The 26,191-nt window shown below is 38.9% G+C and overlaps 2 protein-coding genes across 3 annotated transcripts in view; both read left to right on the forward strand.

Annotated features, from left to right (window-relative positions):
- The first annotated feature begins 2,371 nt into the window (after positions 1-2,371).
- Positions 2,372-26,191, forward strand: part of LOC120737557 (macrophage mannose receptor 1-like) — a 91,561-nt gene continuing 67,741 nt past the window's right edge. The window contains exons 1-8 of one of the 2 annotated variants that reach the window (XM_040038345.1): positions 2,372-2,585; positions 4,533-4,601; positions 7,922-7,990; positions 8,237-8,575; positions 9,520-9,846; positions 9,992-10,083; positions 10,290-10,421; positions 10,535-10,684. In XM_040038345.1, coding sequence (XP_039894279.1) covers positions 4,535-4,601; positions 7,922-7,990; positions 8,237-8,575; positions 9,520-9,846; positions 9,992-10,083; positions 10,290-10,376 — 981 coding nt within the window. In that variant the 5' untranslated portion in view covers positions 2,372-2,585; positions 4,533-4,534 and the 3' untranslated portion in view covers positions 10,377-10,421; positions 10,535-10,684. Of the gene's footprint in view, positions 2,586-4,532; positions 4,602-7,921; positions 7,991-8,236; positions 8,576-9,519; positions 9,847-9,991; positions 10,084-10,289; positions 10,422-10,534; positions 10,685-26,191 lie in introns of those variants that run through there. The other variant, XM_040038346.1, reaches the window with a different exon arrangement.
- LOC120737556 lies at positions 19,852-24,181 on the forward strand. Its single transcript, XM_040038344.1, has 2 exons — positions 19,852-20,001; positions 20,944-24,181. Exon 2 carries the CDS (start codon positions 21,845-21,847, stop codon positions 23,105-23,107), a length of 1,263 nt encoding a protein of 420 aa, XP_039894278.1. The 5' UTR covers positions 19,852-20,001; positions 20,944-21,844; the 3' UTR covers positions 23,108-24,181.

Below are 26,191 nucleotides of genomic sequence, written 5' to 3' on the forward strand. Positions count from 1 at the left end.
TGGCCCTGGCTTATCAGAGAATTAAGAGAGTGGAACCGGCTGTTCAAACCCCCACAAGGCTGCCCGCTGGGATTGGAACGACAGGTGCGACTTCTCAGAAAAGGCTCACTGAAGGCAGCATGGTTAAGAGCTTGGAGGCGCTTACGACTGCAGTGAATGCTCAGAATAAGACCTCTGAGCGTATGTATGTTGGATTACATCAGGAAAGAATCAACTCAGAACAACATCTCTGGGCGGAAGCTGAATTACATCTCGGATCAGTTGGCTGCGGTCGTGAGGTCTCAGAATCTGCTCTGTGAGCAAAAAGAGTGACAAGACCACAGAATCGACGGCTAATAACATCACGGAGAAACTCGCAGCTATTAACGGGAGATCGAGAGACCAGTGTCGGAGTGTTAAAAACAGCTTGAAATTCTCATGAGTTGTTTGCAAAAGAAAAATCACCATCATAATGCGGCTATCCCTTCGGCGCCAGCTGTGGGCTCAAGGCCGGAGCTGAACAAAAACTCCCTGATAACGACTGTGTTGAGTCTGTTCCTTCCCATTCCCTACAAGGCCACCTGGGTTGGCTGGAAGACTGTTTACTTAGCCTGGCGGGGCGAAGGACACTGTCTCAGCTGAACTATGGACACGCACACACATACATATACTGATACTGATAAGCACTCACTGACGCATCACCCTCCCTATCCAACGCCACCTCCAACGCTTACCTCCCCTCTGATGTGGACATCGGGTCAGTTGGAGGCGCAGTCGAAGATTGCAGCGGTCCCAGATCAGATGTACACACTGGAACACTATCCCATGCTGTGTTTATTGTGTTATGGTGTGTTGATACCTGTGCATTCCTGTATTATCCTTTTATGTTGCTCATTTCGATGTTTTTTTCCTCGCTACTTAGCCTCACCTGTCTTCCCAATGTGATGTTTGTATTGCATGTACGGTCAGCAAAGTCTGTCATCTCGGTTGTGAGCAAAAGACCTGCAACTGACAAATAAAGGCTATCTCTCTCTCTCAATAATTATTTTCTGCAGACTGTGTTTTTACTTCCATTGTCAGGACACTAGATAATATTTCTTTAAAAGCACAACTTAAATGAGAAACTAATTTTAGAAAGTAACTAAAAACAAATTGACTGAAAAAGTTTGCAGGAAAGAATAAAGCCGTTGTGGTTTAAAGATAATCAGCTCCGCAATCATGCATGACAACAATCATTCCCCTTTGTGATGCCTAATTAAAAGAAGACAGGCTAATTATTTTTTTGTTATTTATTTATTTTTAGTCAGAATGCTTCAGCAGTATCACCTAATCCAGGGGTAGGGAACGTTAGTACTCGAGAGCCGGCGTCCTACAGGTTTTAGATGTGTCCTTGATCCAACTGATTTAAAAGGCTTAATTACCTCCTCAACATTTCTTGAAGTTCTCCAGAGGCCTGTTAATGAACTAATCTTTTGAGTCAGGAGTGGTGACCCAGGGTGAGATCTAAAACCTCCAGGACACCGGCTCTCGAGGACTAACGTTCACTACCCCTGACCTAATCAATGAATTCCCGATGGGTGTGCGGACCAGAGCTTCTGCAGAGTAAAGTATACGGACCATAGAAAACGTGGACAATGAAAAAGAACTGGGCAACACACTGGACTTTCCAATGAGCAGTATGGCTGTGGGCTGATGGCAGTGGCAATGTGGACTTCAAAAAAATGGAGCCTTGTTGAAACCAAGCAATTCTGCAGGCAATGAGTGGTGTGGAATAACCAAAACAGATGTATGTTGTGAAGGTGAGTAAATGACTATGTGATTTTTGCACCAAATGCACCAATGCCAATACACTTTAAAAACTGTAATTACAATAAACAGCAACTTTCAAATCTTAGTATTTCATGCTTCCTTCCCTCCCACCAACCAACGAAGAAGACAAATGTTTATAAATGAATATATTAGTCATATTTAAAAGCAAAACAAAAAAAAAGTGAGAAAGATCTGAAGCTTGCTAGCACACAAACCTAATGCTGATTTGTAGTGAACATCAGTATATGCATTACTCTCAGGAACAAAGCTGGGAGAGAGGTCAAGATCTGTGCAGACAGAAGCACACTGACATGGCATGCATGCATGTCAGAAGCACTAAGAATAAAAGAACGTGTTTTTGTCCCTTACACACATTTCTTAAAACAGCAACTTGAAGATTAACTTCCATTAGTCCTGGGCCGGACCGCCTGCTATTAATGACCAAAACCTTGTTCAAACTTGTCTCTGAGACTCTTACTGTCTGCTCTTGCAGAACTCCCAAGTCTATTTCTATACATTAAGTTCTATTTGTAAATGTATTTAAAATCGATAGATACTGTGACTGCATGTATAAATTTAACATTGAAATTACTGCCTACAGTAAAATGACGTGTGTTAACCTTTAGTTTAGAGATTACCTGTCAGTGCACCTACCAACAACATCACCTCATCAGAGCATGCAAATCCATCTCACTGTGATGGATTTCCATACAGTGTGAATGTCTTGGCACGCTGCACACTTAAAACAACCACAGACATTACAAGGAAGCCACAGGATACACAGTGCATCAGATCAGGTACTTTCTAAACTTTGATTCTAAATAATTATTTACATGTACAAACATTTCTTTCTTTCTATTAGTTGCTTTACTGGTAGTTACAACAGTTGTTTTTAGTTCTAATGTCTGAATTCCTTGTAACTTATAAAGTTTGATTTTGTGTTACATAATTTGATGTACTTTCTGCTCTTTTTGCAATCGTAAACTCTTAATCTGTGGAGGTAAAAAACGTTTGCCGCGCCATCGGCCCCTCTGGTGTTGGCCAGAGGGGCTGATGGCGCGATATGGCAGCCTCGCTTCTGTCAGTCTGCCGCAGGGCAGCTGTGGCTACAACTGTAGCTTGCCTCCACTAGTGTGTGAATGCGAGAGTGAATGAATAGTGGCATTGTAAAGCGCTTTGGGTACCTTGAAAAGCGCTATATAAATCCAATCCATTATTATTATTATTATTATTTAAAACTGTAGAATTTTCAGGTACCTATACTTTATTTGAGTATTTATTTTTCTGACAACTTTTTACTTTTACTCCCTACATTTTTAAACAAATATCTGTATTTTTTACTTCCTGTGTTTTCAAGTCGTTACTTTAGGTTCTTTTATAACGTTTATACTTGCGACTCAAAGTAGGCTGGAAGGAGTGCTGGTATCTGTAAATTTAAAATCTATAAATGGAGTGACCCTTTTATAAGTGTCAGGTAATCAACATTTCCAAAAAAATTCATCAGCAAACACACAAACTGTTTGTGTGCAGTTGTGTTGCACAGTGTGTTGATAGCTTCAGGTCAAGCTCAGTGACACTTGATAAAATGCAAATTTAAAGCTTATAAGTTTTGTCATCATTTTGATTGTTGGATTCTTCTCTGTATGTGTTATTGTCGCCTCTACCTTACAATATAAAGCTATTTGAGGCAACTATTGTTGTGATTTAGCGCTGTACGAATAAAATTGAATTGACATGAACTGATTACATATTCAAATCAAATTCAAATTCAAATTTTATTAATCACACACACAATCATACACAGTACAACATGTAGTGAAATTCTTATTGCTGTGCAATGCCCGACCATTAAACTACAGTAAAGAAATTTGCATAATTTACAAATTTAACATTTAAAAAGTTTACAGAAAAATTAAATAGATAAATTTACAGTTAGAAAAAATTACAGAGAAAGAGGTAATAAGAGTTGCATAATAGATTAAAAAAAAGGTCTAACAGATGTAAACAATAAATTAAGAATTTAACCTAAGACGTAAAGACTAAACTAAGGATTAAAGGTAAATTATAAGATAAAAAGAGAATGTGAAAATAAACAGTGTGCATGCGGTGATGTGATGTGATGTATGAGAGTCGAGACTACACCTGGTTCAGGGCCTGAATAGCCTGGGGGCAGAAGCTCCTCCTCATTCTTCCTGTTTTGGCCTTAAGAGAGCAGAAGTGCATCCCAGACCTCAACAGTGAGTAGAGTCAATTGTTGAGATGGGAGAGGTCCATCATAATCTTTCTGGCTTTAGTCTTGTACCACTTAGTGTAGACAGACAGCACGTCGGGAAGTTCAGAGCGAATGCTGCATGGCCGAGCGCACCACTCTTTCTTTTAGCTGTGCAAACTACCGAGTAGTTTCACGCAACATTTAAGTAACACAAAGATACTATAGCTGAGTTTAGATATTCTGTCTTTGTATACAGTAAACTGTAGGCGTAAAATGAAATTTACTGAAGCTCAATGGCTTCATTATTTTTATGGTGCTTTTGTAAACATTTGATTACCAAATAATAAATTACCATGTATTTTGTGAATTCATTCATAGTTAATATTTTTTGTAAATATATTAGGTGCAATATATGACACAACATTTCTCTGCCTGGTAGGCTTTGAGACTAAACAAATAAGGATCATTTTCCATTCAAACAAATTCCCACAGTTGACGTCAGCCATATTCAAATTGTTTCTGTGAATTGCAGGAATGTTCTTTGTGCTTTTGACGACTAAGACCAGGACTGCAGAGGTGATGACTGTGTCACATTCAACAGGTAACAGAGGACACCCCGATGGGCCTCTAAGACTGAGTCTTTCAAAAGTATAATGTGTTGATGACTCTACTGGATATCACACGGCAGCAGACACTCAAGTTTAATGAAACCAAGCAGGGCAAATTAAGAATGACAGGTTTCTGAGGGAGTGGAACGAATCGCCATTTGAGTACCAAGGCTCCAATAACTGCAGCTAGTGACTGGATTCTGTACAGCCCAAGTTTGTTATTTTTTATTGATCAAAATTTTATTTTATTGATATAAAATGCCAGCTCAAGAGCACTCTACCAGCTTCTACCAGCAGCAAAAAAGAAGCCCTTTTAATTAACAATTGACAGCCCTTATCATACCCAGCTGCTGATAAGCCACGTCCTCCTCATAACCTTTCAGTGTGTGTCCACACTTAACAAAACAAACACCTTATAAAGATTTATATATCATATTTTATAATTAAAAATAATTATAATGTTTTATACATAATCAATAAAATATGAGTTTTTATTGAAAGTTTTTCTAAAGAGCGGTGAACTGGACATGTGTGTGCTTAATAAACTGGCAAATTACAGCAGGATATTCCTATCCTCAGTCAGAAGGCACAGGTGACTTATATGATGAAAGAGAGGGTCCACAGCAATGATAATTTGGGTTCCTTTAATCCAAAACATCTTCAGAAGTGAATTTGTGTGAGTATATGTATGTGTGGTTCTGTAAAATAACGGAAATTACAATTAGCAAACAATTAAAGTCAACCAAACTGGTCTAAATAATACAGAAAGGGTTGAACAGAAAAATCTAATTCAGAAATGACTAAACACCACCCCCTGGTAGACACAAATGGGCTGCTGCACAGGGATGGACTCCATCTTTACTTTGAGCAGCTCAGTCCACAAGGGTGGCGCCATTTTGGTCAAATCAACATGAGTAACCACAGTGTCTCGTGGCGACACAAACCACTGGCAAACTCTATATAAGCATCACACGGCATACATGGGCGAGTATAGGATGAGTTACAACCATAGAACAAATACAAGGCACTTACTTATCATTCACGCACACGCACGACACATGTTCAGTACAACTAACCAGCTCCACCAGCTCTATAACGGTCAACCAGCGCAAAAACAAACCCAGGATGGGAGCAATGTACCATCTTAGCCGCCATTTTTACTTCGATAAACAGAGCACGTTGTGTGTGATGTCTTCTTTTGCACATGTGGGCTGCTTTGAGGGCCGTGAACCATTCCCACTAAAGCGCGTTTGCTGTCACATTTTATTTGTAGTGTGAACAACCAGACAAAAAAAAAATCGGATTTGATCAAAAAATTGGAATTGAGCATTAAGACCTGCAGTGTGAACGTAGCCTTTGAGACTTCATCAGGAATTCCATGGGAATGTGGTAAAAAAACAACAACAACAAAACATTAGAGTCCATCAAGACAAGAAAAGTCCTTGAATGGTTTTATTCTAAATCTGTCATCCTGAGACTTTATGCTAAGCTGAAGGAAGGAGGCCTAGGACTAGTGAGTGTCAGAACCACTATCCAGGAGGAAATGTTATCATCACAACTGACCACAGAGGAAGAGGCGCAAGCAGAAGAACTGTCATGAAAGGACAAGCCCCGACACGGCATGTACCGCTGATGGAAATAAGTGGCTGATATTGAAAAATCCTAAAAATAGTGCTTAAAATGAGCTCTAAGCACATGATAGATAGATGGATACTTTGGTCTATCACACCCGGCAGAGTACACCAGGTGTGTATGGGCAGATGTGCCCTTGAGACAATCAGCACATCAACAACAGCTGAGTGCAAAATAGCTGAATTTAGGGAGCTACAGATTCCCACGGCAGAGTGCACAAACATTTTCTCTTTAAATATTCTTGGGGTTTCTTTTGTTGTTTTGTAGAAAAGATGTAAATCAATTAGAACGATGCTGTATTAGTTCCAGACAATGTTATTAAATCATGGGGTGTACTTAGTTTGTCAAAGGACTTACATACAAGTTATGAATGTGTATATATACACATATATACATTTTAAAAGCATTTTACATGAGCTGACTTTTGTTGCATCATAGGTAGTCTAAGCATTGTTTCTGTAAACTTTTTATAGCAGTTTTAGGAATCCTGTGATTATATGACACTGATTTGCTTTTCTTTCTGAATGACTTAACAAATTTGTGTTAGTGTGATTTTAGTGTATAATTACCCTCAGCCAAATAGTAACATTTCATCTTAATTAATTTTCTTAATTTCTTATATTCCACTTACCTGATGACTGTCAGTGGTTCTTTAAATCTTTTGTGATGCATCTTTAACCAAATACATTTCAATTTCTCCAAAACTGCTTTGCACACTGTACAAGTAAATGGACCTTCAGATCTACAGAAGGTGCATAGATAAAATATATCAGATGTAGTGGACAATATCAGACACTTGTTTAACTCTGTGTATAATTCTTTTAAATATAAATTAGTAAAGGCAAAATCTATATCTTTATTTCAAATTGTCAATAGGTGTATTTAAAAAAAAGCTGTTCTTTTGTGTTTCTTGTTTCCAGACTAATTCATCTTAATACACAAAATCATGAATATGAAGAAGACATTTTGTGAAAACAAAATCTTTTTTATGAATTCAATAAATAAATAATGTCAAAGATCATAAGATTAACTATGAAATAAATCAATGTAAACTATTTTGAATCCTCTCTGTGCATCTAGTTTTAAAAGCCCATTACTGCTACCTATTATAATGTTGTAAACTGGGAAGCATCTTGTGGGAACAGGAAGAGCCAAGTGACAACAGAGAGATTTAACACCCAGCACTGGCTAATTTGCAAATTGGGCCCAACGTGTCAAACAAACTGAATAAGAATAATTAAGCTTTGTTTTCTGATGCAAGCAAAAAGTACACTGCAATATTCAAGAATCAATAAATGAATCAATTTCCATTTGTATATATTTTTTGACTGATAAAAGTATCCTGTCAAAATATGATCTTGAGAAACAACCTGGGAAACAAACAAACAGACATGAGTAGACAACAGAATAATAGGACAATAAGGATAATACCAAGGTTTTTAAAGCCTTAACACCATAACTATAGTTATAGATAAATATAATCTCTGCTTCTATAATTTCTATGGAAACGTTAAAGTTTTCCATTTAATTGGTGTCAATATTGGGATGAAAGTTTACAGATTTTGCTTTTAAAATAATTTAGCCAGCTTCTACTGCTTCTGTAACGTTATAGTACAACATACTATGATCACAACATTCAATGGATGACTGCTTGTTATTATTCTGCATGTTTTGGCTGCAGGAATTTTTGTAATGCTTTTCATGACTACCACCAGGATGACACTGGTTTCGACAGGGTCCAGTAAAACAGGTAAATAAGCACACTGGTCAGTATGCATACACACACACAAGCACGCACGCACGCACACACACACACACACACACACACACACAGACTTTAGTTATGATCGTGGCAAACATTTACTCTATAATTATCGTCATCTCTTAAAGCTGCATTGGCACACCATTGTCTCTCTAAAATTTTTAAACAACATTGGAGCAAACTGAGAATTATTTCTTGGCGTCTGTGTGTAAGACTGGATAATCTGTGTTTTAGTGCAGTACCACTTCATCAATGAAACCCTGACTTGGTATGAGGCTCAGAGGTTCTGCAAAATAAAATACACTGACCTGGCAACCATAAACAACATGGATGAAGAAAATCAGCTGGTCAGTACACTGGACAGTCAAGCGACCGCCACATGGATCGGACTTTACAACGGAAAGAACAACAGGTGGCTGTGGTCTGATGGGAGCGGCATGGCGAGCTTCACCAAATGGAGCTCTGGTCAGCCAGACAACTATGGCGGCATAGAGTCGTGTGGAGAGATGTATGATAACAGCTTCTGGAATGATGAGTCATGTGACATAACCAAAGCTTATGTGTGTTATGAAAGTGAGTAAATTGCAATCACACTTTTGAGAGTGATTAAAATTAACTTTCTGGACTTAAGAGTGCATGCTACTTTTGCTACTTTTGATCTGTCTAATAATTTTAATATGAAATATTTATTGATCATGATAAATTTAATCTATATTAGTTTTATTAGTAATTATTATTATTAGTTCTATCTAAAAACAAAAACAAACAGTAATCAGGTGAGTAGCACACACAATGATCATTTAAAGTCATTTTAGTGATGAGATTATGAGAACTCAATATTTTGGCTTGAATAAACATTTGTACAACAACTATGTTACCAAAAGGATGTAATATATGCCACCAACTTTGGTTATTCTCTGGGTAGGTTTGTATTTTCTCCTCAGGCTCATCACAGCTCCTTTGACTGAACTTTAGGATGAATTCCAGTAGAAAAAATAAAAATAAATAAAATGTTGGTTATTTAAAAATGTTGACATTTCTAAAGATCCAGTTATTAGCTCCCTGACCACATTTCTGGTATTTTTAATGATACAATGAGGTTGAGAACTTTTTTTAAAGTACCAAAGATAAAGCATTGTTGCATGATGTTGGTCATTACAGTAATGACCAACATGACCAACATGATCCAACGATGGCTGAGCAAATAATGGATCATAAACAGACTAAATGAAGGAGCAAGTGATTTAGTGACCAAGATAACACAGTTCAAGCTGACGTCGTACTGCAGTTACATTCAGTTTTGTTTATATAGTGACATATAAAAACAGTTGGCTGTTTAAAGCCGCTTTAAATTTTAAGGTAAAATGTTTACCTTAAAATTGTGTAAGTGTTTATGACCAGAAACATCATGGCTCTGCTGTTAGTAATTTGGCTCTAAATCTCCTACCTGACTATTTTTCTTGGCTGAAGATACAAGTCTAACTCTCTTTTATTCATTTCTCTATGTGTGTCTCTAGTTCAGCAGGATGGCAGCAAGAAGTATGTGGTTTACACACAGGGGCAAACCTGGCAGAGCAGTCAAGATCTGTGCAGGCAGAAGCACACTGATCTGGCATGTGTGCTTACAGACAAGGAAAATGCAGCGATTGCTGCAGTTACCAACAGAGTGTGGTTCGGTCTGTTTAAAGACTCCTGGGTTTGGTCAGATGGAACAAAGACCTCCTTCAGGTACTGGAAAAGAGGCGGAAGTTATAGTGGAAACTGTGTTTCTGTGGAAGGATCACAGACGGGACGCTGGATACCAGCTGACTGTAACAAGAAAGCAACATTTATCTGTCAAGGAGGTAAGTTCCTGAAATACACAAGTAATAAATCAGTTCCTAGAAACGTGATACAACTGTTGTTTTTATTCAAGCTTCAGACCATGGGTTAAAAAAATAATAAAAATCACAATAATAACTGATGTAGTTCTGTATTTGTCTTCTACAGATGCCAAAGTAAAAAAGATAGTCATAAGGATGAAGGTGAAGTCTGATGTGGATCTCATGGACTCCACTGCCTCCAGTCAACTCCTAATGAAGGTACAAATGTAGAGTCAAGGTTCCTGGTCTCTTTACTAAGAATTAGGTACAAAAAAAATTATAAAAGTAAGCAAAAGTTCTTTATTTTGTTCTAAAACAAAAAGAAATTTCACATTTAACATGATTTAAAAACATTTAGTTGTGATTATTACCTGTTTGTTACACAAACAGCTATTTTCTTCTATAATGTCTTTTATTTTTAAAAGTTGGAGACCATCCTGAGAGATCAAGGGGTGGCTGATTTCAAACTCAGCTGGCAAAGTGATAAAAATGGCAGTGTCTTTCAGCGTTAGCTACAAACCACGGAGAAGACGGGGACGAGATGCTCACTGCAGACTGTATATATCATGCATCAATTCAACTAGTTTTCATTTGAAACATACAGGTCATTTTGTGGAAAGAAATATAGTTTAAAAGCAAAAACAAGTTAAATATGTTTTTCTCTTTCCAGGATGCTGACTGCAGACGTGCCCATGTTGTTTTACTGTAGCGTCGATGGATGGATTGTTTAACCTTCTATGTGGACGTCACATTTTGGGTTCTTTAAACCAAAATACTCAATTTTGCTCTACAAGGGCCTGATATCCACTTACGAGGACATTATACTGGTACTGTTCTATCAAAATTTTAAACGAATATCCTCATATGTGGCTCTCATTTTTCTTAGAAACAAAAATTGGGTAAAAAAAACAAAGAAAATCTGGTGATTATTTGTTTTTACATTCATCGGGTCCCAATCAGCCCAAATATCAAAGAGAAATTAAAAATGCATGCAGTGGAAGAGTTCAGGTCTTAGTAGGTTAAAGATCATGTCTCACCTCATTGAATCTAGGTGGGAACTATAGGTGGGAATAGTACTTATACAACATAATATTGAATAAGGATGAGCTTTAAAAATGCAGGAAAATTAGCTTTCTCTCTCCATTCCTATCACTGGAGAGAAACAAAAACATGTGGCCTCTATAATGCTACAGGCAGCCACTTGTATGTCCACAATAAAGTATTTTTTCTGAATTTTCAACTTGTGATTCACATTTGTTTTGATTTGGTATTAATTTTTGATTCTGATCCCCCATCCGATCCCCTACACTCGCTATTGTCTTCTAAAAAGAAATAGCACTATTTAAATTTTTTTTTTTTTTTTTTTATCTCAGAAGTGTTTCTTAGACTTCCCTGATGATGGTGATACTTCCACATGCCAAACATAAGGCACTTGAAATAACTTGCTTAATATTAAAAAATCTTTACACATAATCGAAATGTTATCGTCTTTTTTTGTTTTTAATTCAATAAAACATACTTAATTTTATAATTATGGTGCAACACATTGCTCAGTGTTTATATAGAGAAGCTGATGCTATTTACCCACTCTTTCTTTGGCGGTTGCATTCATGGATTATAAAACTGTAAACCTTTTGCTTTATTTTCAACCACTTTTAAAATTGGTCTGTGAAGGTTCTCAGTCATCCAGGTCATCGTAGTCAAAGGAGCTTGCAAAGAAAAGCGTCTGGACTTCTTTAAGTTGCTTGAAGAAGTTTCACCTCTCATCCGAGAAGCTTCTTCAGTTCTAAGGTCAAATGGTGGAGAGTCCCAGATATATCCCAGATATATATATATATATATATCTGGGACTCTCCACCATTTGACCTTAGATCTTTCAATATTTTGACGAGTCTTATAAGTGCATTTTAAAACACATGATGATTGGTTTTCAGAGGTAATCCACACATGGGCCAGCACAGGACCACCAGTGTGTTTGTAACTGGTCTTGTGCTTTGTGCACCTCTGGCAAACAAGAGGTCATTCTTTGCGGTATGTGGGCCATGTGTAAGCACATCGTGTGGGCCAAATCTGGACGATATGAATTTTGCTATGTGGGTAATAGCTGAGAGAAATTAACGACTGACTTCTGGATGTGGTATGAGGACATTGGAGGAATTGCCATTTACAGCTGCAGTAACAACCGAGGGGTCAGCGACTGTGTGGATGGAATAAGAAGGGTTTGAGAATTGGTACTCTGACATTTGTAGCAGCTTGAGGCTTTTACATGCTTAAAATGTGACTCGCAAAATCTAAAAAAATGTTCTTCCAATGAACAACTATGGGAGAAAACACTAAACCCTGTATGCTAGCCCTACGCTACATCATGGTGAAATAATTCTTAGAGCCACTGCAGGCAATATCACACAGACTTTGTCAGTGTTAAAACTATCGAGGAGAATAAAGAGGTTATAAAGAATGCAACAGCCACAATGTATCGATCAAGCTGTTCAAGACACCTGGAAGTGGTCTGACAGGATCTTTTGGAAACCAGAAAAAACTGATGCTAAAATATACTTCTCCACCCATCCTCTTACACTTATCCTCATCTGGGTTGCAGGAGGACAGATAATCGTTCATACTCTTGTATGTAAAACACAAAAACAAACTAATTAACATATAAAAAAATAAACATGGGCTATATAGGAAAGTTTGTGTCAAATGTTATCCTAAGCAAAGCCAACAAACTATTAGTTGAACCCCCCAAGTTTCGATGTAAATCTTTTAATCTCTTTGCTTTTTTAATTAAATTAAATTGAACTGAGCTGAACATATTAAAAAAATATGACTCCCACTGCTGTTGCATAAAATCAGTTGGCAACTCAATCCTGCAGAAGTATGCTGTACACACATGAACTGAAAGTGAGATTAACTTTTATACTCTAATTTTTATATCACAGTTATATTCACATCTACAAGAGCAGGGTGTGTCAAATTTCACAATGAGTTGGTGAGCCAAGAAACATAAATGAATCAATCTTCTATCACTTACAAGATAGAAAGATTATGATCCATTAGGTTACTGTTGCCATAAACCACGCCAACCTGCTACTCATGAAAATGAAAATGAAATATTCACACAGTTTCATTTTTAATACAGCTTGTTGAATCAGTTAGTAAATTTGCAGCCCCACATACTATATGCACATGATCACTGTATTTTTCATGATCAGCTGCTTCTCCACTGTCTTTGGTAAATTATTCCATCATTTAATTCCCTTTGCTTAAAGCACAGTTTATCCAGATAATGCATCTGTCAGGTTTATATTGTTGATTGTCATTTATGCTTAGAAATATTTAACCATATATGCTTAGAGGTGTATAATCGATTGTGTAGTGATAGGACGTGTGATCCTTAGGAGTCTGCAAAGACTTCGTGTGCATTCCAGAGTGTTCTGGCATGCACACTCACACACACATCTATATCTGTTTTACTCCTAGTGCCTTTTGTTTAGATGAACTGCTGGACTTCCAGACCAGCAGGTTTAGGGAAGTTGTTTATGGGGTCTCTCTCTCTCTCTCTCTCTCTCTCTCTCACACACACACACACACACACACACACACACACACACACACACACACACACACACACACACACACGCTTACACAACGCACAGGCAAGGTACTCTTTGTGTGTATGTATATGTCGTATGTGAATGAACCTATGTATATCCATGTAACCTCAATAAAAGGGCAGTTGTCCCGAACTTGAAGATATTGAGGAAGAAAACAAAACAACACTGGTCTCGAAGGGTCTGGTCAAACAATGATTTCATTGAACACAGACGCGGGAAGATGTATACTGCACACAATCAGCATAGATCTCCACCCAAAAATACACAAGCAATTGCTTTTATAATGTCAGGGTTTGACGCCCCTTCTCGCGTTTTCCAAGAACATTATTTGCATTTTTTACAGACAATGGTCAATTTTAAGAGATAAATGCAGACACCGAAGTTCCCCTCACTGGCATCTTCGTCCACATATGGCGATGAATCCAGGCCCTGAAGATCCCCAGGGACTTCTTTTGACACATCTTCTGTCATCTGTTACTAAGCAAACTCAAACGCCACAGATTGCTGAATGGTTTCAGGTCTTTTCTCAGGCCTGTTTCTAGATTATTTTTTCATCAAAATAAATTTTATTTCATTTTACTTTGTTACAGTGATTACATGATGATGGCCTTTTATTAAAACAAACAAACAAACAAAAAAAAACGGGGACCTAAATATTATATATATATATATATATACATATATATATATATACATACAAGAAGGCATCGTTGGGCAAGAGACGAAAACAGGGTGTTGTTGGAATGCTACTACGCAAGTAACCCCGGCGGAAGGGGCTACATGAATAGGATGAGGGACCTATGGATTCTTCGATACCCAACATCCACAATGACGGCGAAACAACTAGTAGCTCAGTGTTCCAACATTCGAAAGAAGGGACTGCTCTCACAGCTAGAGATTGACGAGGTACAACACAAATGCTATGGCAAGGAGGAGTCAGGACGCCAGGTCAGGGGGGAGATATCATCACCCCCACCCGAGATTGGGTACATAGCCCCAAGTGCAATAGGAGAAGGATCGTTGAGTGCGAGAGGAACTGACCTGAAAAATAGGATCATGGCCAAGCTTGAAACCTGGATCCCCCGTAGCCGGTTACCAAGATTACGTGAAATACCCTCAGAAGGTCTGCTAGATGATGTTAATGCAGCACTACGGACAATACCTACAACCACGATTACCGACACTAACAAGCTGATCTACAATACGGCAGCAGTGATCAGTGAGATGCTTGGCTACAAGTTGAACAGCCACAAGGGGCAGTACCCTCCATGGAGAAGGAGGCTAGAGGGCAAGATCAAAGTAGCACAGAGGGAGGTTAGCCAACTAACGGAGTTGCAGAAAGGTGCGACAAAGAAGGTGCATAAGAAATACAGCAAGCTGTCCATACCTGAGACCTTGGAAACTGCCAAGCAAAGACTCACAGCCTTGGCCAGCCGCTTGAGGAGGTACACCAGAGAGATAGAAGGCAGGAGAATAAACCAGCTGTTCTCCACAGAACCAGCAAAGGTGTACTCTCAGTGGCAAGGGAACAATAAGAGAACAGCACCACCAAGGCTGGAGACGGAGCAATACTGGAAGAGCATATGGGAGAAGGACGCAACCCATAACGGCAATGCTCAGTGGCTAGTGGATCTGAGGGCAGACCACAGCGACCTCCTGAACAGGGTCCAGTAACCATCACAGTGGCAGATATCCAAGAAAGGGTCTCCAGTATGAAGAGTTGGACAGCACCAGGGCCCGACATGGTTCACGCCTACTGGCTAAAGAAGCTGACTGCACTCCACGAGCGTCTGGCAGCATAAATGAACCAGCTGCTAGTTAACGAGAGACACCTGGAATGGCTAACCGAAGGTCGGACGGTCCTGATCCCCAAGGACCCCAAGAAGGGACCGGTCCCCTCCAACTACCGACCAATAACCTGCCTCAGTACTACATGAAAGCTCCTGTCAGGCATCATATCGGCTAAGATGAACAGGCACATGGGTCAATACATGAGCGGGACACAGAAAGGAATTGGCAAGAATACCAGAGGCGCAAAACACCAGCTACTGGTAGACAGAACAGTCAGGCGAGACTGCAAGACCAGACTGACCAACCTGTGCACTGCCTGGATTGATTACAAGAAGGCCTATGACTCAATGCCCCACAGCTGGATACTGGAATGCCTAGAATTGTACAAGATCAATGGGACCCTAAGAGCCTTCATCAGGAACTCAATGGGGATGTGGCGTACAACACTAGAGGCCAACTCCAAGCCCATAGCACAAGTCACCATCAAGTGCGGGATCTACCAAGGAGATGCTCTGTCCCCACTGCTGTTCTGCATAGGCCTGAACCCCCTCAGTGAGATCCTTAACAAGACTGGCTACGGATACGACTACGGAACGGAGCAGTTGTCAGCCACCTCCTGTACATGGATGACATCAAGCTGTATGCCAAGAGTGAACGAGACATCGATTCACTAATCCACACTACCAGGCTATACAGCAATGACATTGGAATGTCGTTCGGACTGGAGAAGTGTAGTCGGATGGTAACAAAGAGAGGGAAGGTAGTCAGAACTGAGGGGATTGAACTACCAGAAGGCAACATTGCAGACATAGAGGACAGTTACAAGTACCTTGGGGATCCCGCAGGCGAATGGGAACCATGAAGAGGCCGCTAGAAAAGCTGCAACCACCAAGTACCTGCAGAGGGTCAGGCAAGTCCTGAGGAGTCAGCTGAATGGTAAGAACAAGATCCGGGCCATCAACACGTACGCCCTGCCCGTGATCAGGTACCCTGCTGGGGAATTAGGCTGGCAAAAGGAGGAGATAGAAGCCACTGACATAAAGACAAGAAAGCTCACCCCAAGTCCAGCACCCTGAGGCTGTACGCTAAGCGGAAGGAAGGGGGCCGGGGACTGGTGAGTGTCAGCACCACAGTCCAGGATGAGACAACGAACATCCAAGAATACATTGGGAAGATGGCCCCAACTGACCGAGTGCTCAGTGAATACCTCAGGCAGCAGAAACCCAAGAAAGAGGAGGGAGACGAGGAATCATCATGGAAGGACAGGCCCCTGCACGGTATGTACCACCGGCAGATAGAGGAGGTGGCTGATATCCAGAAATCCTACCAGTGGCTGGACAAAGCTGGACTGAAAGACAGCACAGAGGCACTAATCATGGCAGCACAAGAACAAGCTCTGAGTACAAGATCCATAGAGGCTGGGGTCTATCACACCAGGCAAGACCCCAGGTGCAGGCTGTGTAAAGATGCCCCAGAGACAATCCAGCACATAACAGCAGGGTGCAAGATGCTAGCAGGCAAGGCATACATGGAACGCCATAACCAAGTGGCTGGCATAGTGTACAGGAACATCTGTGCCGAGTATAACCTGGAAGTCCCGAGGTCAAAATGGGAGATGCCCCCAAGGGTGGTGGAGAATGACCGAGCTAAGATCCTGTGGGACTTCCAGATACAGACGGACAAAATGGTGGTGGCTAATCAACCGGACATAGTGGTGGTAGACAAACAGAAGAAGACGGCCGTAGTGATCGATGTAGCGGTTCCAAATAACAGCAACATCAGGAAGAAGGAACACGAGAAGCTGGAGAAATACCAAGGGCTCAGAGAAGAGCTCGAGAGGATGTGGAGGGTGAAGGTAACGGTGGTCCCCGTGGTAATCGGAGCACTAGGTGCGGTGACTCCCAAGCTAGGCGAGTGGCTCCAGCAGATCCCGGGAATAACATCGGAGATCTCTGTCCAGTAGAGCGCAGTCCTGGGAACAGCTAAGATACTGCGCAGGACCCTCAAGCTCCCAGGCCTCTGGTAGAGGACCCAAGCTTGAAGGATAAACCGCCCGCAGGGGCGTGCTGGGTGTTTATTTATATAATTGCCACTAGGTGTGGCATATATACAAAATACTATGTTATTTTGCTTGTATTTTATTACTATGTACAAGAAGCCAACCAACCAATACATATATCAAATTGCCACTAGGTGTGAATGTGCAAGTGAATGTGAGTGCGAATGGTTGTCTGTCCCTGTGTGTTAGCCCTGCGACAGACTGGCGACCTGTCCAGGGTGTACCCCGCCTCTCGCCCTATGACAGCTGGGATAGGCTCCAGCTTCTGATGAGGACCTTACTGACATTCACTGAGTGAACTTTAATAACTTTGATGGTTTTCTGTACAGTCCATTCTTCATATATTTAGCATTTTAAGGAATGATCTGATTTGTACCTTAATAATTTAAAAACAAAACCAATATCTTAATGATACTGCATTATATTATATTAACTGGCAACCTAAACACATAGAGCAGGAAGCTGACCATATACAGGAAAGCAATACTTTTCATTTCATTTTCAGTTCTGCTGAAACGTGTGAGCCATTGAAGGTATTTTCACTCATGGACAAACAGCAATTTAGTTGTTATCACTAGCATGCTAAATCCCTCAGGAGAAATGACATAACAGTGGAACATAAACTCAACACCCAAGAGACGGGAAATGTGCAGTAAGCAGCAGGTGTGGCTCGGGTTGTTTAAATACCATTCTTGGGCTCTCCAGTCATCCACAGAAAGCAGATGTTGTTTGTTTTTAAAATACTTGATGCCAAATGTTTTGCTAATTATATATGCTACTCTGAAAACTCTCTCTGTTCATACACTGTTGGAAAAGAAGCTTTCTTCTGATTTCCAACCATTTGAAAATACTATGTTATTTTGCTTGTATTTTATTACTATGTACAAGAAGCCAACCAACCAATTCCTTTCCATACAGCCAAATTAGCAGGCAGACTTAAAAGTTATTATGAAATGTTTATCTCTCTACGTCACCACTCTGACAGGTGTAAGATTGAATATCAAACTCATTTTCTTTTTCCAAATTAATGACTAAACGGTATTTCACAGTTTGTGCAGGAGGCCAGGTTTTGGTTTTTCAGAGCAAAAGCTTTTGCCATCCTATGCTAAACAGAAAGTGTTTATCATTTACATCCATCTCACTCTCATTTCTCTAGGTGTCTGATTTCGGTACCAGAAGGAATAAAGAAAAAAAACATACATTTCATCTCTTGAAGTTTGAACTCATTGCCATGAAACAAAATTCAGCAGAAACTGAGATGGCTGACATCATCGATGACGTGGAATCAGAAGTTTTATGTAATAACTACTGGAAACTGCGTTTCAGAGTATGTGAAACAAAACCCAGAGTCCAAAAACACACAGCTGTTCTCTCTGTTGGTGCTCCTGAATGCATATCTTCCTAATTCTTACCTCCGTATGGATGAGTGTCAACAGATCCTTGGACCACCTGATCTAATCCATGGAGGTCCTCCCTTTATTGAATGAATGGAGCCTTTCACCTTTTTGATCAAGCTAGGCGAGTGGCTCCAGATCCTGGGAACAACATCTGAGACCTCTGTCCAGAAGAGCGCAGTCCTGGGAACAGCTAAGATACTCAAGCCCCCAGGCGTCTGGTAGAGGACCTGAGCTTGAAGGATTGACCGCCCACAGGGGCGAGTGGGGAATTTTATATATATATCTATATATATATATATATATATATATCTATATATATACATATATATACATATATACATATATATACATATATATATACATATATACATATATATATATATATATATATATATATATATATATATATATATATATATATATATCAATCAGCCAATTGTGATAAAGAGGACTTTACTGACTTTCATTGATTGAACTGTATTTACTTTGCAGTCCATTCTTCTCTCTATTTTTACTTATCATTTACAGAAATTTATTTTAATGATTTGATAATAAAACCAACACCTTAATGATACTGCATTATATTATTGTAACTGGAAACCTAAAAACACGTGACAGGCAAACTATTTACAAGAAAACATCACTTTTCATTTTCATTTTCATTTCTGCTGAAACACGTGCGAGCCATTGAAGGTATTTTTACTCATGCACAAGCATTAATATAATTGCCCCACTACCCTGTTTGATCACCAAGAAGTGACACGGTTTTGTAAACGGACTCAGGCGCAGACCAGGAGACCTTTGCAGAAACTGATTTATTTCGTTTATTTACAGTGGTGTCACCGGGTGATTATATATTATACAAGGTGCTCGGGGAAGGGGTCCGGGGCTCCAGGGGGGAAGGGTCCAAAGTAGTGTAGGTCTGCCATCTTAAAAAGCCCTTCTGATTGTAGTAACCAGCGCCAGGTGTGATGATGAGCACAGGTGTGTGGGCCAGGGGCGGAGCCCACAGTGAGCACCGCTGTGGCCGGGGGAAAGAGGGAGAGAGAGAGAGAGCACAAGAACAAAACACATGTTGCCTAACACGGAATCAGCCAGTGAGGCACGGGGACCGTGACAGGAAGAGATGAAATCACTCTCAGCACAATGAAAGATATACGTAACACCAAAGAGACGGGAATGTGCAGTATGCAGCAGGCGTGGCTCGGGTTGTTTAAATTTCAATCTTGCGCACTCATCCACACACCTGCTGCAGCTCCAACAGGTCTCTTAACAGGTGAGTAGGCAGAAATATTAGTTTTTTGTTTGTAAAAGATTTCAGAGTACACAATACATGTTTTTTGCGGGGTTTATAACATGTGCTACTACTGTACACTTAACAGAAGTAACAAATGTCACATGTAATAATGTATGATATAAAACAAAAAATATGTAATCTTGTTTATTATGGTTTATTGGCAAAGTACCTAAACAATAGTCGACTCTATTAGTGCACGTTTTTCTTGACTTTGAGTTAAAAAAAAAAAAAAATTTAATACACACTGGGCTTTGGTACAGTCTCACTGTTCATTCACTGTCAGAAAAGAAACTTTCTTCTAATTTCCTAAACAGTATATTGTATTGTTTGTATTTTATTACTATGTACAAGAAGTCAACCAACAAATTGTCATTGCTATCCATACAGCCAAATTAGCAGGCAGACTTCAAAGTTATTATGAAAAGTTTATAACTCTACTTCACCACTCTGATAAATGTAAGATTGAATATCACACTGATTTTTTGTTTTTCCAAATTCTAATGAAAACAATATTTTCATTGTTTTCTTATATGTTGAAAAAGTTTTTGGTTGTTCAGAGCAAAACTTATTGCAATCGTATGTTAAACAGAAAGTGCTTATCACATGACAGCTGAGAGATTTATGAAGCGCCTTGAGGCGACTTTTGTTGTGATTTGGCGCTATATAAATAAAATTGAATTGAATTGAATTTATGAAATGTGGAAACTTTAGAGCTCCCATTTTTCAAGCAATAATTATATGAAATTATATTGTGTATAAACTTAAATGTTGGAAGTAACAGAAGTTGTATACATCTGTCTGTGTGGTTGTTAAAATCTTTTTTGTCAATGAATATATGTTTAAATTATGTACAATATTATCTATTCGGTATATTTTAAAATTAATAGATCATTTACATCCATCTCATCCTCATTTCTCTAGGTGTCTGATTTCAGCACCAGAAGGAATAAAGAAAAAAATATACATTTCATCTCTTGAAGTTTGAACTCATTGCAATGAACCTAAATTCAGCAGAAACTGAGATGGCTGACATCAGCGATGACGTGGAAGCAGAGATTTTATGTAATAACTACTGGAAACTGTGCGTTTCAGACTATGTGAAACAAAACCCAGAGTCCCAAAACACACAGCTGTTCTCACTGTTGGTGTTGCTGAATGCATATCTTCCTAATTCTTACCTCCGTATGGATGAGTGTCAACAGATCCTTGGACCACCTGATCTAATCCATGGAGGTCCTCCCTTTAACGAACGAATGGAGCCTTTCACCTTTTTGATCAGTCCGGTTCCTGAACATGTGACAATAAATCACCCAGTGATTTCACAAAGATCCATGGAGCTGCTGCATGATCTGAAGATTAACAGAAGTACTACAGTGAAAAAATTAATGCACTTACTATGTGGATCTGAGAGTGAACCACGTATTGTCCAATACGTCAAAGATTTGCTAACAAAGAGAGAAATGAGTGAGGATGGTCAAGAGAAATTCTCAAAGTTGATCAGGGATATTTTGAGACGAGAGAGGTTTTACCATGCTGTCTCTGCACTGAAATGTGCATCAGAAAAATTTGAAACAAATCCTATTTTTCCTCAAACTATTTCTCGTCTGTATCAAAAGAAGGATACGACTAAAGCTGAAGAATGGGCGAGAAAGGCGATTGAAAGAGCTCCAAACAACTCTTACATGGCTGACACTCTGGCACAAGTTTATAAGAAACGCTTGATTAGTGCCTGGTTGAGGGTATATTTAAAAAGGCACGAGAGGCCTTCCAAGCATTTAAAGATGTGGAGAAGAAAGCTGAGAATGAAGCACTCTCAGAGACAATGGAGGCGGCTGAGGGTGAAAGCAGGTCTGATACCTTCAACAACAGAGGCCGCTTTGGTTTCATTCAAGTGGCAAAGTTAGCTTTTGATAAACTCAATGACTGCTCTGCAGATATTTATCCAGATATAAAAACAAAAGTTGAAGAGGAGTTCAACTTTTTTGAATGGTATCTAACCTACTCCAAACCTGGCATGATTTCTCTGGAGCCCCATTACTTCTGGGAGGATGTTGCACTCTGTTATGAGCACTACACAAACAAAAGAGCAGCAGACTCCGCCAGCTTTCCAGGCCTCCTTGATCTGCTGAACCATGGACTTTTCATGTCAAAGGGAAGACGTGCTCAATTTGAGGAACCTGAAATAACTCTTTCTGATTTAGAATCAATTCAAGAATGTCTGAAGGCTGAATACGAGGAAAATGTTGAAGATATCAAACTAGCAGAGAGCTACATCCTCTCCAACATCCTCTTAAGCAACAAGAAGCCAGATTCTCCAAACCTCAGCCCAGTGAATGAACTGAAAAACATCATTCACACATTCTTGGAAAGAGAAGAAGGAAATAGAAGACCTGAGTTTTATCTTTTGGTGCTGATGTTGTTTTGGCCTGAAAATCAGGACAATGAAGCAGCTGGACAAAAGGCCACAGAGGACAGTAAGTCAGCAGACTCAGCCTGGGAGGACAAGGACACTGATGAGGAACGAGACAAAGAACCTGGGGAACCTGCACAGCTTCCTGCTGACCTCATGTTTGACATCAACCTGCAACAGTATGTCACATTCATGAAGGAAGCGTTTGTGAGAACAGGCTATGCCATCTACCTTCGAGGTCGTTACCTGTTGCCACTGTTTTTTCTGGGAAAAGGCTCCGGACTGAGCAAATGGATCCACAAATCCAAGCTGGATGCAATAGTGGAGGAGAACGTGGACAATGAGCTAAATGATGAACAAAATGAAAAAATTGATTCGAAGGAGAAGATGAGGCGGATCAATCATCTGTGGCTCAGAGGGAAAGTGTGGCACATTACAGATATCAGAGATATCCTACTTCCGGTCCAAATAAAGCTGTATTGTTCTGCAGAATCACAGAAGCATGAAGAACAGGAAGTGTGTGTTTGTGTAGGAGACCAGAAAATAAAGGCAAGAACAGAAGCTCAACCACCTGAAGCAACGCTGCCAACAAGGCTGTTCTACTTGGGCTTCACCATTCAGGGTCCTGTTGTCTTTGAAGTGGGAGTCCTTAACTCTGAGAGTGACCGTCAGTGAACTCTATTATGGACAATTACTTTACTGAGTTTACTGTGAAAAACAGTAAAAGTAAAGCAAATAACAAAGAAATATTAATATTAAAATAACAGTAATTTTTAAAAATGTATTTCTCAGTTAGCTGAAAAGCGTTTTGATACCTAATTAAAGTTTTTTATTTCGCCAGTTATAATGTTGTTTGAATCTGTATTTTCCTACATTTCATGATTGTGACCGTCAGTGAGCTCTACATTATGGACATTTACTTTACTGAGTTTACTGTGAAAAAAATATAAGTAAAGCTGGATTCATACCTGCAAAAAACTGCAAACAGGTGTTTGCACGTGTAGATAACGGAGAAATAGCAGTTAATATAAAAATAACAGTAATAATTTGTTTCAATTAAATCAGTCTGAAACAGAGTTATTGTCGTGTTTAGTCTTTGATTATTTCTTGTTCTTGTTTTGATTTTCAGCTCTGATTTTTAATAAAGTGTAATGTCAGGTAGCTTCCAGATTGGTTTGTTAATTTAGATTTAATTTTGTTGTTTAAATGTATTACTTACTAATAATAATATTAACAGGGGAACTTGGTAAGGTGGTAGATATAGTAAGTATAGATTGGGTATTAGAATGCAAACACTTTCAGTCACGTTTTCATCCAAGTCAAAGAGCAAAGCATTTATTTTTGTGTTTTATTGATTTTTTTTGTTAGCATCCGATTATTTTTTATTTGTTTTTCAGTTAGCTGAAAATCTTTTTAACACCTAATTTAAGTTTTTACTTAGCCAGTTATAATGTCATCTGAATCTGCATTGTCCTGCATATTCTGGTTTATTAATGAAGCATATCTGTCACTGTAATCACTGCATCCAAAAAATATATTTTGAAAATGTAATAAAAATATTTATAAATATATAAACCTGAACTGGGATTATCTCCTTCATGTGTGTCTTTGTATAAATTTTAGCTGCAGATGTGCATGGAGAGATTTTAACCAAGTTCACCTTCCTGTCACATGAATAAACACAAAGCTTTTATATGCTGTTATATTTTATTTATATGTCAGAAGTTTCAAGTCATTGGCAGCTGGTAAAATGAGGAGTCTAAGTCTAATCTGAATGTCATCCATGACTGCAGTTTAGTCACCACACCAACACACAACTTTTAAACAACAGGTTTTCCCATCTTGCATTCAAATCATCTGGAGAGGGGCACAAATGCTTCTGTATTCTCAGTCCATACTAATCTCTAATCCGGATGTCTTGATGCATGCTCAATCATTCAGGCAAGGAAATCCCAAAATGTGGATTCTTTTCATTTGGACTCACTCAAGTGACTACTTCAGTCTTTGCTGATTGCAGCTTTCCCCAAAGGTTGTCCAAACAGAATCAACGTTGAACTCAAGAACTGACCACACAGCTGACTGTGAGCCGACATACCCAGAAGGGAGCAACTCTTCTGGATGGAAAAGGAGACATTTGCTTATTCAAGTCCACTTCCACATTGGTTTATGTCCTCTGTAAACATGTTCCAAATTATGGTAAGATGGTTTTAGTCTCATGTCATGCAAAAAGACTCATTTAGTTAATTTTGGTCTCTTTTGTAGCCAAATAGAGTAGGAAAAAATGAATTTGGAAATAATACAATGATAAATGCTCAGTTTAAGTTCAAGTCAACAAATTGCTCTTTTACAGTGTGGTCACCTGTGTGTAACTTAACCCTAATACAACCTGGCCTGGAGGAGTTCATACTTAACTCAATAACTGCAAGGTTTTCAAGTCCTGTGGCTGTAAATTAAGCCCAAATACTTAGCCTTCTATGTTTGAAAATTCTACATTTTCTCATTCTCCAGTTATCACACTCACAAACGGCAACCGACAGTCCGTCCACCCACCTGTCCACCCAGCAGGGTGACTCCATCAGCCTTTTACGACTAGGTATAAAAAAGAATACATAGAACAATTTCATTGTGCATTCAAACTGAGGCATATTATGGATTCTATTCTGTGGGTTTTCAATGACTTTAATCTGCAATTGACTGTGGGTGAGTTATTTGTATATTTGTTAAATCACTTCGACTTAACATTAAACTCATCACTGTACTTATGAACTATTTCTGTGGCTTTTCTTAGATCTGGCTGAAAACTGAATTCACCTCACAGTTGTGTAATGCAGTTATTGATATTCCTAACAATAAATATAGTTTGTAAAATATGGTCAAAAGTGGAAAATGTGTGGCTGTTCTGGGCTGTTGGGTAGTTTTGGCATACAAGTTAAATTATATTGTGTCATAATGAAGTACGATTAACTTAATAAAATAAAAATAATAAACTACTTTATGTCACAAGTGCAGTACAGAAGAAAAAAACAATATTTTGTTCCATACTGAAATTAAATGTTTTATAGAAAACTTTTTCTTAAATGCAAAAATAAATAATAATCTAAAGTGCAGTCAAAGTTCAAAGTCAAATGAAACAATATATACGCAATCTAAACTAAGGCATAAAGAATGTACCTTGACTCTGTCTTCTTTGAAGCTGTTCAACATTAATATCAGACAAGTTTTTGTGCTGCTAAAAACAGATGTTATGATGGAGTAGTTATCAATTACCCAATTTCCTTAGGGGTCAACCTTCAGGATCAATAAAATTTTATTGAATTGAATTGAATTAAAACCTAACAACACTCAGGTCAGTGAATCAGAGTTAAAAAAAAAATTTATATATATTTTTAAATATTCATGCAATTTAATTAATAGAATATTTCATATTTTTCACTTTCAATTTTAAAAATATAAATTGAAATTAATGTCGTGTAGTGCAAACCTTCCCCTCCTTTAGACTCACCTCTGTTTGCTGAAGTGGCGATGGCAATTGATGTTGGCGATGCCACATAATTACATCTACATAATCCCAAATAAAAAACTGTGAATTAGTGCAATAAAGCGAAGCCTTTTACACCAATAATTTCTTCAAACAAATTACTACGGTGACCATACATTTGCATGTTGTTCGTATTAGCAAAATCAAATGTCAGTTATGAGTCTGTGTTTAACACTTACAGCTATATACTTATTTTCTATTTCTCTTATTCAGAATCATGT

Source organism: Simochromis diagramma, unplaced genomic scaffold (assembly GCF_900408965.1).
Source record: "Simochromis diagramma unplaced genomic scaffold, fSimDia1.1 OVJJ01000413.1, whole genome shotgun sequence".
NCBI lineage: Eukaryota > Metazoa > Chordata > Actinopteri > Cichliformes > Cichlidae > Simochromis > Simochromis diagramma.

Excerpts from the sequence above, each read along its gene's own strand:
- LOC120737556 (XM_040038344.1), top strand. The coding sequence starts at position 21,845 with ATGGAGGCGGCTGAGGGTGAAAGCAGGTCTGATACCTTCAACAACAGA.